Consider the following 15673-nt stretch of genomic DNA (forward strand, 5'->3'; position numbering starts at 1 on the left):
AGGACACATTTCACTCGACTTAAGAATTTGTGTCGCAGCTCCGTCTTGATGTCGGAGTGGCGAATCCCGGTGAGATCTCGTAATCCAAGATACTTATAGGATTCACCACGAGCCATGTTTCTATTCGACTCTTCGTCATAGACCTCGTAGGCTTTGGACTCGGTAAGTTGCCTTTTCAGCAGATGAACACAGCGGCACTTATGGAGGCTGAACTCCATGCAGATGTCCCTGCTTATTTCTTCGACAACCCTACACCTAGACGGCGACGTGAATCAGCGCCGTCGCCATACCTTATTTCATATCCAAGACCGTTTCTATTGAGCGTCCTACAGAGGGGGTTCAGTGCCAGACAAAACCAAAGCGGGCTGAAAGAGTGGCCTTGGAATATCCCCCTCTTTATCTGCGGCGTTCTAGACTGCAACACATTTTCCCCATCACGGAGGTGCAGAGACGTACCGTTCTGAATCATATTTCGGACGCTTAAGGCATATGATGCAGAAATCAGGTCTAAACTTTATGCACAGGTATTATATGGTTGATATTTTTAATAAATTAGTTCAATATGCTTTGAAGCTTTCTACTCTGGTACCTATTTGATTGAAAACATAAAAAAATCATCGAATAAAATGCTTTTTAAATGAAGCGAATAAAAATCAAACTTCGGACACTAAATCAAATTTCGGACAGATTGAATTCAAATTTCGGACACTTTATTTTGCAATTTTTTGAACGAAAATTACATTACACTTGATTATATGTTATAGTCAACTGCGAAACACTTACCAAGCAATCACAGTAAACTGTTAACGATGATGAGAACTGATGAAACACGGGAGAAATTTAATTATTGATGAACGGGTAAATTCTACGTGCTCACGCTAAGCAAACGTCAAACACAAACGATAATGAGTGGTGTTGTAAGATTTTTGCCGATTCTGTTATAATGCAAATTTAGTTCTCATATGAAATGATAGTGAAACCAAGAGATTACTCTAAAGAAGCAATTATGATATTAATTTTATAGTTATATCATCAGTGCATTAAGCATTTCAAGATATTAAAACAAAGTGTCCGAAATATGATGTTGTCCGAAATATGATTCAGAACGGTACACGTTTCATTTTTGTTTTTATTTTTTTTAGTGCAATACACTAAATTAAGATCTCTACAGTCAACAAATGGAACGTTTGAAGCTAGTGATTGACCATAAAATATCGGGGGTCTCCGTAGCCACATTGGTTGCGCGTTCGCTTAGTAAGCGATCGATCGTGAGTTCAAAACTCAGGACCCTCATTGACCATCTTTGTGTTGTTACAGAATAGCTACGTCCACGCAACAATCATCAGCGATGGAGATCGATCCACGGTCGAAATAAGATCGATTCATCCATACAACTGCTCTGCTCTGCCAGACACATCGGGCTACTGTTCTATAAATAACTCAACAATGATCAAGCAACTGTCTCCGCTGTCCGGTGGTCCAACTGGATAATGGAAGAACAGAAAGAATACTCTTACGCCTAAATGGCTACTGTGTGAATGTACCATATGTAATGGTATAGAAGGAATACTGGCGAATGGCAACTGTGTAATGTGCTAATTATAGATATGATAACCATGTGACATGTACACGATTAAAAAAAAATTCGGCTCTGTTACAGCTAGATTGCTAATGAGCCTTAAATAAATAAATGGGATAAAAAAACCATAAAACCATAAAATATAAACTAAAAACAGCTCAAATCGGACCATTTCTTCTTTGGGTTTTGCGCTTAACAACACATTTGGCCTTCCATTTTTGTTCAGATGGTTTAATTTATTTCTATTAAATCAAATTTGAAAATGAAAAAGTTTTTAAAAAATATTAGTTGAGTTGAAGAAATCGATGTATCGCACGCTGACTCTTTCACTCTTCCGGTTCTACTCTCTGTAGAGACTAGATTGAATTCTACTCTGTCTATCTAAACTATCTCTAAATCAATAGTAGATTATTCGTCTTCTATCTAGTGATCGACATGACGATAGCTTCTACTGTAATGAACGGTTTAGTTGTGAAAGATAATGGTGATATAATTCATTATTACCTTCAGATACTATGCTATCAATCTTTTGAGATACGATCCAAGATTCGCAAACATTTGCCATATTTCTGACCTTGTAAAATGCGTTTTCCTCAAAATTTATCACAACAACAGTTTGTCTTGTCAAACTTTTTTCGTTAAATATCGCAAGTTGGGACCAAAATTTCGCTACACCAAACATACGTTCCATGTTGACACTGGAAATTTATTTTCGACTGTAGCATTCAGCATCCACGCACTAATTATGTTCTTACTGCGGTAAAATGTATTAATTAATAATATGCAAATTGAGAAGAATGACTCAGTATACATGCCGAAACCATGTTTTCCACCAAACCAAAGAATAGTCATTAATAATAACAACAGTCACGCTTCTCAAATGAAAAAAAAACTCACAAACCAAACGTCTATATTATCCCAACCAACAGATGTCGGCTGAAGAAAGTAACTTTTGATCAATTTTAAGCTCTCTCTCATTTGTCTGCTGTCATAAATTATCAAAATGAATGTACGGCTAAACATGGGGGCATCCGCCATATGTAGACGACTTATATGTATAAATAAATGCACAAAGAGCGAGATGTGCGACGAGAAAGAATCGAAAATAATTATTTCGACATTTTTGCCCATTGTCTCGTTGCTAATTCGACTGTTTTGTGTGGGAGAGTGTATGTCAACTTTTATTTTTTTCCATGCAAACTATGCGGGATTATTACTGTCTGACCATTCTTGGGCTTGACTTTCTACCATTGACTTGACGGGTTTGAGTGGAACTGAATGAGCTCTCTAGATTAGTGTCGGATGAAGAATTTTGCCGCATTTTGCTAGGTTTCATAAAACAAACCGTCCCTTCATTTTCTAGAGTAATCTGAGCGTATATTACACATCTTCTTGGTATACTCTGGACATGGCGTCGGGTTTTATTTCCTCCTATTTCCTCTTGTAGAATTATACTCAAGCTATCGGTTATAAGATGAACCGTATACGGATAAATGTTTCATATTCATAAATGCTCTACTTTGTATGATTAAACTATGTTTTTTTAAATAAAATTCTAAAACCAATTCAGTTTTAACTTATTGTAATAATTTCAATTACATTATCTTTCTCCGACAGGCATATTCATACCGGAAACCAGACGCTATTTCAAATCATCACATTCTGGGCTGTGGAAGATATGCCGGTACGGTGTGACGCCGACAGTGCTGCCCTTCTCGAATGCCACCCGCAACTTCACGACGCTTTCGTACATCAACGAGAATCGAATCGATAATATGAAGAAGACAATCGCCAAAGAGGACTACATCCAGCAGTTTCTCAAGGAAGGTCTCCGTGTCGACAATCTGACCGAGATCGATGACAACTTCCGGCGGCATTTGTTTGCCAGTTGGATTACCGACGACTTGAGCTACTTCGACTCGCTGAAAGACGTTTACCATGAGATCACTGCCCGACACAGCCAGCAGGAAAGTGTTTCTGTGCAAAAGCTAAAAAATCCACCCCTTATGATGCTGGATCCGACCGACATTAGCTCACTAAAGGAGACAGTCGGTGTATCCGGTGCACTTACCACTGTAACGATAAACTCTACGGAAATCAATGTTCTTGTGCCGCAATCGCTGAGGGATGCCTTGTTTGACGAGTGGGAACACAAGGCGGGAGTGATTTATCTGCTGTGGAGCTTTTCGAAAGCAATGCGTATCGAACCGTACATCACTAGTCCCGACGGCACTAAATACATCATTAGACCTCCACTGCCTCCGAAAAAGGGTCGCATCGGAAACGGATACGAGTATGTTCCATTTAGTAAGTATTTATGTAAGCGAGGCATATGTAACGACAAAAAAAGATGCACGCATGCTTCATTGCATGCGAAGAGAGTAAAACCGAAGAAATTGTTTTATGATATAATTGCAGACGAGAATTTTATAACCAATAAAAGACGGCTTGGTTAAGTATAATTTTTACATGCACCCACTACATTGTTAGCGAGACTTTATCGCACGTGGGCGTAAAATAACGGCGACCAACACTTAGCTTATGAAACAGCACCTATACAGTAGCCGTTCGTACGTACGTACGTACGTACTTTAACCAAACAATTTTTTAACTGGACGTGCTGTCAAAAGCTCACATCATTCGGACATAATTTGAGATGTTATTAAAATTGACATTATTTTCGCATGACAAAAACATTTGATGAAATTGCATGAAAGAGCCTGGTCGGGTAAGGGAGTAAAAAGTGCCCCCAAACCAAATCACCAGCTGTATGGCAAATATTGTATAGGATATTAAATAAGAAATTTTGGCGGTTTAATTGAACCTCTATGTGGTTTAACTCTTTGTGGTCGTTTGTCTGCTCTCAGCCACCATAGCAAGAAACACTGCTAATCTTATATTTTACTCAACCTAGTATCTGTTTATGCTTTTCCTAAACGAAGCTTCATGTCTAGTGAACCTGTTCACGAATCCATACGGTGCTCCTATGACTAATAGATAACGGTACTCTGTATCGAACATAGTAGTCACTCACACAAAACAACGCACAATGCGTCGAATGCATAGGAATGTGGGACAAAAATCATAACTGCAGAATTTAGCCATTGTAACACTTTGGTGTGATGGAAAAGATTGTTCAAAAGAATCACAACTACTGTTTGCATAAATGTCTCATGTCTCATGAATAATCGCAAATGTGTCCTAAGCGACAAAATTTTTGTTAATCTATAGTGAAAAGTTCTGATCATTTCGGATGCGCAGAAATCATTATTTGAGTAACTACTGGTTTAAATTATGTTGAAGTGGTTGTTTTTAAAGAGCAGAATAACTGTTAGTATGAGTGTCTTATGTCATCTGAATAATCTCATTTAAATAAATTCTTTGTTTTTTAATAGTGAAAAGTGCTGATATTTTCGGATACACATTGCTGGCATTAATTACTCATTACTCATAACAAAAGTAAAATAATGCATTGCTTATACTTCATATGATTTAGACAGTTTCGAAAACTGCTGTACCCTGCCACGCTTAGCTGTGGCACGTTGTGGTTGCATGGTTGAGTTGAATTTTTCATATTTTTATGTTGTAACAACAATCCTAGATGTGTTTGGTTGTTTTGTATATTGTATCATAGTTTGAGCTCAATCGATTCCGCACTTTCCGAGTTTTTGACGCGTTATATATATATATATATATATATATATATAAATATATATATATTAGGCTGTCAAAAAAGTCCTGTCCGGAAATACCGCGAGGTGTCGTTGTAAGCGCGTAGTTCTAGTTGTATTCATTGTATCGAGTCATACTATAGCTTGTTGGAAAGGTATTTTGCGCGCTATAATATAGTCCTTGACAGTGTTTTGTTTAGTTAAGTCTCTCGTGAGTTATAGTGTCGCAAATATGGAGCAAAATAAAGAGAAAATCCGACATATTTTACAGTACTACCACGACAATGGCAAAAATGCATCTCAAGCTGCCAATAAAATATATGCAGTTTATGGACCCGATACAGTTTCCATTTCCACCGCACAACGATGATCCAACGTTTTCGTTCTGGTGTAGAGGTCGTCGAAGATGCGCCACGCTCCGGAAGGCCTGTCGTCGAAAATTGCGACAAAATCGCTGAATTAGCCGAGAAACACCGGCATTGTAGCAGCCGTAGCATCGGCCAAGAGCTGGGGATAAGTCATCAAACCGTTATTGACCATTTGAAGAAGCTTGGATTCACAAAGAAGCTCGATGTATGGGTGCCACACACGTTGACGCAAAAAAACATCTTTGACCGTATCGACGCATGTGAATCGCTGCTGAATCGCAACAAAATCGACCCGTTTCTGAAGCGGATGGTGACTGGCGATGAAAAGTGGGTCACTTACGACAACATGAAGCGCAAACGGTCGTGGTCGAAGCCCGCTGAAGCGGCTCAGACGGTGGCCAAGCCCTCATTAACGGCCAGGAAGGTTCTGCTGTGTGTTTGGTGGGATTGTCAAGGAATAATCTATTATGAGCTGCTTCCCTATGGCCAAACGCTCAATTCGGACCTGTACTGCGAACAACTGGACCGCTTGAAGGTAGCACTCATGAAGAAGAGGCCATCTTTGATAAACAGAGGCCGCATTGTCTTCCATCAGGACAACGCCAGGCCACACACTTCTTTGGTGACGCGCCAGAAGCTCCGGGAGCTCGGATGGGAGGTTCTTTTGCATCCGCCGTATAATCCGGACCTTGCACCAAGTGACTACCACCTGTTTTTGTCCATGGCGAACGAGCTAGGTAGTCAGAAGTTAGCCACAAAAGAGGCCTGTGAAAATTGGCTATCCGAGTTTTTTGCCAATAAGGAAGCGAGCTTCTATAACAGGGGTATTATGAAGTTGGCATCTCGTTGGGAACAACTCATCGAACAAAACGGCGCATATTTCACTTAAAACAGATGATTGTAACTAATTTTAAGAACAAATGAAAATTCAAAAAAAATACCGCAGGACTTTTTTTACAGCCTAAAATATATATATTTTAGGCTGTTTTTACGAAATTGGGACTCACGCGCATAAAAAGTTACGGTCCATTAAAATTCAACGTGCTTCCCAATAATCAGAAAGCAATAAACATATTTTTAAAAATAACTGAAACAGTATATGACGATCCACATAAATCAATATATTCTGTAAATGTGCCGACCATCTTATGTATATGTATGCTTTGGTTAATAATATTTTCCGTCATTTTTCTTTTTCCTGCGTCGTTCTAATGTTGTATAATATGGTGGATCCCTTCAAAGGAACTCTAATGTTCCACTGGGATTTCACATGTTTTGTTTTCTTCGTTTGTTGTTATATTCTTCGCTATCTCTTCTTATGTTTGTTGTCTGTTAGCAAGAGTCCACTACCAGGGGGCTCAATATTCGAGCTTTCTGGTGTGGGGGTTAGTAGAGGGTATGACGTGAAATATACGAAAAAGTACGTTTTTCACTATAGATCCTACGTTAAACCACATAGGGGTTCAAAAAACCGCCAAAATTTCTTATTTAATATCCTATACAATATTTGCCATACAGCTAGTGATTTGGTTTGTGGGCACTTTTTACTCTTTACCCGGACAGGCCCTTTAGTGGGGAATCTGGGAAAAACTATTTCATCATGTGCGGGCGTCAAACCCGGCATTTGCCAGGGGCGCTGGACCTTTGGGGCGCCAAAATCCAGGAATTTTGAATAGCATTTTATATTTTATATTTTAATAGCAATTATATTTCTCAATTATTATATTTCATCTTTCAACTGAGGAAAAAACACTCATCATTAGTAGTTGCTTCTATCCGTACATTAATTAAACCAATAACCTCTCTTTAATTTTCGCAAAATTGAAACACCCAACGTCACATTACATCAATACCCTTTTGATTTTTCGCTACGCACACTTGGGCGTAGTGATCCCCGATAATCGTTCGATTAATCGATTCATCGAATACTTCCTACAGAAATCGATTATTAATCGAACGAATACTGCGCAACCAATAATCGAAGCGAACGAATAATTGACGTCGCTAATTTGATTCAAACCCAGAGAAAAAAACGTAGGGCCGCAGCAGTTTTATCCTGAAATTCAATCATTATCTTTGATGCTCCCTTAAACTCGTAAACGAAACTCAATGCCGTCTACGCGAATTGAGCTTCATTTACAAGTTCAGGGGAGAGTAAACGATAATAATTGAATTTCAGGCGGAATGAACACTTTTTTGATTCCAGATGGCTTTTAGCAAATGAGGAATATTAGTCTAACTAAATAATTATTCCTCTCAGTATGACGATTAATCGATCAAACAAATATTTGGAGCGATTAATCGTATCGAATAACAAAAAAAAGTTTCCGATTAGCTGATGAACGATTAATTTCAAAAATCGGGGATCACTACTTGGGCGCCTCTCCATGCAATGCAAAAAAGAAGCATGGAGCCAATACAGAGGGGTGGAGGTGCGCCGAAATAGGCCGTGAATGGCCGGGCGATGTTTTACAGTTAAAGCCTGTTTTACTTAGAATTTGGTCGCATAAAGTAGGACCTTTCTCATCATAGAAATAACGTACAGAAAAGGGAAGGATGTTATTTTGTAGGTTTATCAACGAAATTTAAGGTTAAAAAATGAAAACTTTTCGTAAGCTGTTCGGATGAATTTTCGAACTTTTCGTATGCTACCACCCATCATTTTCTGCACAGTACTGCTGGTAACCGTTTTTGCTGTCTTCTTCCGCCACTTTTCCATTTGAGCCGATTTTTTGATGGTTCTACAACATTTCTTCAGTTTGCCTTTGATATTGTCCAATATCTCTCGAAAATCCGGACAACTTGGGGGATTGATAGTTTTTTTCAATGAAGTCGATTTTGTTCTCCTTATACCACTTGATGTATTCCCGGTCGTAATGGCAGCTTGTCAAGTCAGGCCAGAACTTCACTGGATCATTGTGTGAAAGAATGAATGGCAAAATCATGTTCTGAAGACACTCCTCCTTGTAATTGTTGCCCCAATGATGAAAACCATTGTCTTCGTTCCACAACTACAGATCCCTTGCCAAATCATCAACTACGGGCAAATTTATCTGCGTAAACAACGCTACCCTACGCTAACCTACCCTACGCTTAACAAGGTAAAATTTGTTAACCACTATTTGTCCGAAATCCATTTTTACGTACTCTATGATCAGAAAGTACCGGGAATAAAACAAAATAGAGTTAAATTTCAGGTAAATTTATTTTTTCTTCGGGGGTTTTTTTCATCAAAAAAAATTCCTTCGACTTGCACTGTGGTCACGCGTATTCTAGAGCTGGCCTCTCGGAATACATTCATGGCGTGTTATTTGGCATAAGAAATCACATCTAAGCATTAATAAATGACGCTACTTAATGCATACGTTGAGACGTTAAAAGTTCCACAGGGAACGTTAACGCCATTCAAGAAGAAGAACACACATGTGCCAACGCTTGACCCATTCCTCCACGCATCCCTGATAGGCCAACGAAAGGATGGCTTTTAGTTCCATCGTCGCATTCTCTTTGATCTCCTCGATCGACAGAAATCTTTTTCCACGAAGTGGCAACTTCAACTAGGGAAACAAAAAAAAAGTCACACGGGGCCATCAGGTGAATACGGTACTTGCTCGATGATATTTACTTGATGTTCGGTCAAATAATTCAGTACAATTTGGGCTCGGTGCGATGGCGCGTTATCATCAGGCAAAATCCAAGAATTGTCGGCCCACATTTCTGGTCGTTTGTGACGTACAGCATATCTCAAACGCTTCAAAACGGATAAATAATATTCTTTGTTAACTGTTTGGCCCGGTGGAAGGTACTCATAGTGCACTACGCCTTCACAATTGAAGAAAACAGTTAGCATCACCTTCACTTTTGAGTGGCTTTGACGTGTTTTTTTTTCGGTTTTTACTCGTCTTCGAACCGCTACTCTGGCGATTGTTGCTTTGTTCATCTCTTCACTAACTGTCTTTTGATGGTGTTTTTGCACGAAATTCAGGTCCTGATCTTTATTTAGATGCAATTGAGGATCATTTTGTTCAGTTAAAGCACGCAAGGCAAAGGTTTGACTAGAGAATAATCGTAGCTGGTAATGATTTTTCCTAACCTTCTCAATACGGATAAACTGCTCCAAGTAAACATTGGTATAAGTGACTAGCTTTCTCAAAATTTCACAAACTCAAAGTTAGTGAAAAAATCGAATGAAGTGGTATTTTTGGGGCGCCATTTTCAAACTTTGCTGGGGGCATCGTCTACCCCTCCTACGCCGTTGCTAGAAACCCATTTATTAGCGATTATCATTTTCTCACCAATTTGTTTTTTCATTAGTATATAATAATTTTATTAGTAATAAGTATGTGTCTCAGTGTAATTATTCTTATAAACAAAGTCTTTGTTTATAATACACAGTAATAAAATGTTGATATAAATCAATGATCGAATCAATTTTCCTTCCAGAAAAGTGCAAGCTGCATGATCTCTTCCCCACAGAGGAAACCATTCGTCAGGACCCATCGATAAACGACGAAATCCTAGGTAAGTTAGCATATTCCATGCATCTGGGACATTAATGATTGAATTTGCAGTGAAATATTGCATGCACCCTTAGTAGATAGAAAGTGCACATATTACCAGAACGCAGAAAAAAACGGGTTTACAATTAATATTAATGCAACGTTCTGTCTTTGGAAATGCGCACACACGTATTCATCCTGCTTCATACAAACAATTGGCACACATTGACAAATTATAACTACACGATCAAACAATGAATCAATCACAGAGAGAGGAGGGGATCCCTTCTACGTTTCCGAGTTCGAATCCGAAGGTATGGAAATTTCTAAATTCCTGGCATTCTACAGTCTATCCAGTTCTTGCTCTTATACTTTCGATGGTAGAAGTAGTTAATATTTGTACGCGTTTTGCGTTGACCAAGCATGCAGTAGCGGATTCACCTATCCTATCCACGTCCGCACACGTGCTTCTTTGCTTGTGGGTATTCTAATTTTGCACATGACCATGTACGGGTGGATGTAAATATAATATAAACAAGTTCTATTATTAGGAGTTCAATTATCTTCCAAGGTTATTAGTGCTTATCGCCGCTCTCAGACTTTCACGCACGCATCAACCGACTATTTTTCCAAGCATGCTTTTTCTATGATAAACTAAAGGGTGTGTCACATCAAATTGCATCACGGAAAAAACGCTGTAGAAATTTAATTTTTAGGAATTATATCTTCAGCTTTCGCTTATAATCAGATAAGAGTGTATAGATCACGTTGGCCATGCTTCACTGTAAATTTTTCGTAAATTTGGAAAAATGTCGTCGAACGAAAAAGAGCGTCGTGAATTAATCCTGTGCACTCATTTCGAGAATCCGGAGTTGTCACATCGGGACATCGGTAAGATGCTGGGAATCGTCCAATCCACGGTCAGCAGAGTACTAAAACGATACTTCGAGAACCTAACCATCGACCGGAAGATGACCGGCACGGTAAACGGGCAGGTTTACCTTAAGGAGTGCCTACAGAAGCGCTTACTACCACTATTGAAGCAGCACGAGGGCCCGACCATCTTCTGGCCGGATCTCTCTTCGTGCCACTATTCAAAGGACGTGTTGGAGTGGTACGAAGCAAACGGGGTCACCTTCGTGCCAAAGGAAATGAACCCGACCAACGCGCCGGAGCTTCGCCTAATAGAGAAATATTGGGCGATTTTGAAGCAGGCCCTCCGGAAGAACCCAAAAGTTGTCAAATCGGAGGCGGACTTCAAGAGAAAATGGATTTCTGTTCAAAAAAAACTACCTGACGTTGTACAGAACCTTATGGACGGGGTAAAGAGGAAGATGCGAGCATACGGGCTTGGGCTCGAAGTATGAATAAAAAGAAAATACCAAAAGTTGTTTAATAGCTTTTATTTTACTGTCTAAAATTTTCAAAAGGATCGGTCTACTGGGCGAATTTCTACAGCGTTTTTTCCGTGGTGCAATTTGATGTGACACACCCTTTACTCCGTTTTTAACACACATTAAGAGTTGATAAGTTACCATTAATAAGAAATGAGTTCAGCTGTAACCAACCTTCCATCAACAAAATAATCAATGGTTATTTTTGCTCATAATTCTTATTCAGATGCTTAGCTTGAAATGATGCCTTACCAAACACTGTCATATGTAGCGATAATGTTTATAATCACAGACAGAGATGATTTGTTTCAAACCTACCCAAGCGCTTGAATCTGCCGTTCCAAAATAGCAGCTACCTTCTTTCACGGAACATTCACTCTAATTTAGAAGACACAAGCTAACCCAGCAGTCACGATCACAGCGTAGCGTCACCCAAAGCGTAGAAAATTCGGGCGAAGATTAAACACCTTCTGACCTGTCGGTCATAAATTCAAAACAGAATTGTACTCTGATGTTTACACTGATTCATAAATCTTTCCACGTTGCTAGTCAGCGACAAACAAATTTTATCTGGTGAAATTTCCTGTTAAAAAAACGAAGAGAAAGCGAAAATGTCTAAAATTCTACTGGAATGCATCCAACATTGAACAACTTCCTGGTTAGTTAGAAAATTCAGAAACATCCACCATCAACGAAACAATCACAATTCACAAAAATAACGCTTGCAGTATAACATTTGTGTTAGAATGCTTCTAATTCCTGCTGATTTATTTTTTGCCGGTTTTTCTTTATTTCACCAGACAGTAAGACGAGTTGGATGCTGTCATCTCTAACAGTAAATATGTCCTTCATTTTGAGGAGAAACGCTTCATCAACACCTGCCGCTTGAAAAACAAAATAACTAATGCGATAATGCACGCCAAGTATCGAGCGCAGCAAAAAAGCCTAAAATAACTGAGTATTACAATCTGTGTCATATTAGCCGATTCTCAAAACTAAATGTCTGTCATTCTGAAGACTTCTTCCATCATCTGCCAATCATTGCACGATTATGCGTTCCATTAATACACGGCCAATCCGCTAAATAAATTATGCCTACCTTTCAACGCGATGGCGATGATTTTTCACACATTTCACTCCTCCTTACACTTGTGATTCGTATACATGCGTCACATGAAAAGTCGTCCCCAGCGTATCATTCAACACTGGGGAAAATTCATTCAACTAAGGAAAAATGCACTAATTCATATATATTTTTTATGGCTGTTTATTTTCTCGTTCTTCCTGGATCAAAAAATTCCAGATTACAGCCGCACGGAGGCATCGTTTGCATGCATTACGCTCTTCATTATGGTGATGGGATTCGTTTTCTCCGTTTACACGTTCATGAATCCACGCTACATGTTCAAGCGATTAGCAGGTGGCATACATTTTATATCAGGTGAGTAGACCATTCTGCAGAAGCATTGTGCCATAAGTATTTCTTCCAAATGCCATCGCAGTCCATCATAGGATGGAGTTTTCCTTCCTGCATATCGTGATCCTCGCATTTCCCCATGTTCCCCATGTTCTCTTTCCGTTGTCGTTTCACCAACATTCTCATTCTCGTGCACTCATTAAATCAACTGGGAACATGAAGTTGTCCCAATTATTTGTTTTAAAACGGTCATGGATAATTTTTGTTGACTGTTGTGACGTAAACTGTAACTAAATTTGTTGCATATCCATGTTTGGTTCCTATAGAAGATGTTATTCCGAGGACGTTAGATTGTTTACAAGAATTTGGGAATACCACTACGAATCAGTCGATCGTGAATCGGTCGCTCGAAATGCATACGCAGAGAACAAACACTTGAACGGGTACTGTGGAGAGAGGAAATATTTCAATTTAAGCCCTGCCCGATGGACACCAGAGCTGAAGGCAGATAGTTTTCATATTTTACTACACAGTCTTGCTCCTTGCTGCGAGCAGATTTTGTTCGCAACTTTAAATCCATGGAACTCGTTGAAATGATCGTCGGTTTTCATGTCATCTGGCGGAGAGGACTTGTGTATTTTGTATCACACGCACTTCTCGGTCTTCGAAGAGAAGCGGAATCTGTGTCGCGAGTCCCAGTGTGATTCATTCAATCGCCCAATCTGAAATACATAAAAATAGCCTCACCGCAGCGAAGTGGATGAATATTTTTCTAATCATAACGCAGTTACTATCCAATTAGTAGAAGTAGAAACAGCAGTGGCAGCAGCAACATCAGCAATATCAACAACCCCAGCAACATCGACGGCAGCAGCAAAATAGTGTTGAATTCCTGTGACGAGATGAAATAAAGGACAACGCATGTGCTTGTGCTTCGCTCCTGCCACTTCGTGTTTTCCTATCGTTTTCCCATGCAGTTAACACGATGAGCCCCGACCAAACAAGGGCACCGACATTTTTCATCTGGCCCACGACGGTCCCTGTGGACCAATAGTGGACTTTTTTATAAATCATTTCCTATCTTTGTTTCTGTCGTTCCAAGCGCCGAAACGCTCCAAACGAGAAGTAGACTGTCGGCCCAACGTGACAGGCTCGAGGCAGACGGAAAATTATCAGTGTCAGTCCCCATGTATAAACGCGGGGCTCTATCACATCACATGCGACCGTATGTATGTCAATGAACCATGAATCAACGATGTTTGTACAAATCCCCGCAAACTATAGCCCTTCAAAATTGGTGACTTTCTCTAAGGAGTTATTTTAAAAATTTCGATGCATTCTAAAATCATATCCGAAACGATAAACGAACAAATTGATTAAAATGGTTTCTTAAGCCGCAATTCCATTGAACCGACATTTAAGCCGGGTTCAGACGGTGCGAGTAAGCATACGAGTCGGTCTAGTCAGTTACTGCAGTGCAGCTACTCACACCGTGTGAACACATCATGCCAGTTAGTGTCATGTGTAATCCGGCGTGCGAGCTACTTTAAAGTTTTTTTAATTCACTCGCACTTGCATCCCTGAAAACGTCAAAAACAGAATTTGGCGTTCAAATCAGGGATGCCAAACGTAAAGAAATGTCTCTATTTTTAAGATATTTGAAAATATGGAAAGATATTTATAGACTTGAAAATTATTGGAAAAACAAATAAACCCTCATAATTTCTAAACGAAATTGTTGTTATTTTGTTATGTACGCTGGCGGGGCACGCTTACTTTTTTAGAGAGATTTCTTGAGAATCTCTAATATCATTATTAGGCACAATTTTCATTCAAAATTCACTCACAACAAAGAAGGTCTAAAAAACAGAATACATATTCGAAAGTACATTTTCATTCATTATTTTAATTTTTGACGCATTTGTCGTATTTATTCCACCTGAAAATCTACTATCATTTTTATTTCACAAATTGGTACACGAAGCTGCTGGCAAGGCGAAATAAATAAAATTTAAAAAAATATTTTGGGTTGTCATTTATAGCATCACATACTTCCGGAATTATCTCAGCTATGAATGCTTTCGAGATTCAAAAAAATATCGACAACTATCTGAACGATATTCCAGAAGCAAGGCACATTAATATCCTTTTTAATTTCACTCTTGCAGGTATAGTATCCCTAATGAGTGTATCTTGCCGTTGTATTTTTGGACCAATGAAATCCAACAGTGTTTCCACTAATTCAGCTGTTTTTCTCAACACTGCTATGTACGCTAGAGGATCATCATCGTAGAGTTCCTTCAAGATTTTATTGGTTGCTCCTTTTCCTTGCATCCAATTCCTGGCCCAAATCCTTTTGCCTTTCTGCTTTTTCGGATAGTACCTTCAGTTCGAAGAAATTCAGCACAAAGTATTTTTATACACGGTCAGCGTGTATTTCGCGATAAAATTGTGCAACTAAATAAAATAAATGCAACTGAAAACCTGAGACGAATACTACCAATAGAGAAGTCGATTTCGGATCAATCATCTGTCAAATTCGGACCTGATTGCTGTTTCTGACTATGGACATTTGAAAAATCACCTGGCATCCCTGGTAAGCCAATGCTATAGTATCTAGTTTCTCGTCAGCAGCTCACACTGTGTGAACGAACAAGGCGAGTCAAACAATTGTCAAGCGAGTTCACCGGGTCAGTAGCTGCTCATTCTCAAGTCAGCTACTAGCAACGTATAAATGGGCCTTTA

At 39.2% G+C, this 15673-nt stretch overlaps 1 protein-coding gene across 8 annotated transcripts in view; it reads left to right on the top strand.

Moving 5' to 3' along the window:
* LOC129769279 (uncharacterized) overlaps window positions 1–15673 on the top strand; it is an 87846-nt gene that overhangs the window by 65458 nt on the left and 6715 nt on the right. For 7 of the 8 annotated variants that reach the window (XM_055771410.1, XM_055771408.1, XM_055771411.1 and 4 more), the window contains exons 3-6: window positions 3197–3886; window positions 10062–10139; window positions 10387–10431; window positions 12815–12952. In XM_055771410.1, the coding sequence (XP_055627385.1) occupies window positions 3197–3886; window positions 10062–10139; window positions 10387–10431; window positions 12815–12952 (951 nt within the window). The remainder of the gene's footprint in view (window positions 1–3196; window positions 3887–10061; window positions 10140–10386; window positions 10432–12814; window positions 12953–15673) is intronic. The other variant, XM_055771415.1, reaches the window with a different exon arrangement.

This window comes from Toxorhynchites rutilus, chromosome 2 (genome assembly GCF_029784135.1).
Source record: "Toxorhynchites rutilus septentrionalis strain SRP chromosome 2, ASM2978413v1, whole genome shotgun sequence".
In the NCBI taxonomy this organism is placed as follows: Eukaryota; Metazoa; Arthropoda; class Insecta; order Diptera; family Culicidae; genus Toxorhynchites; species Toxorhynchites rutilus.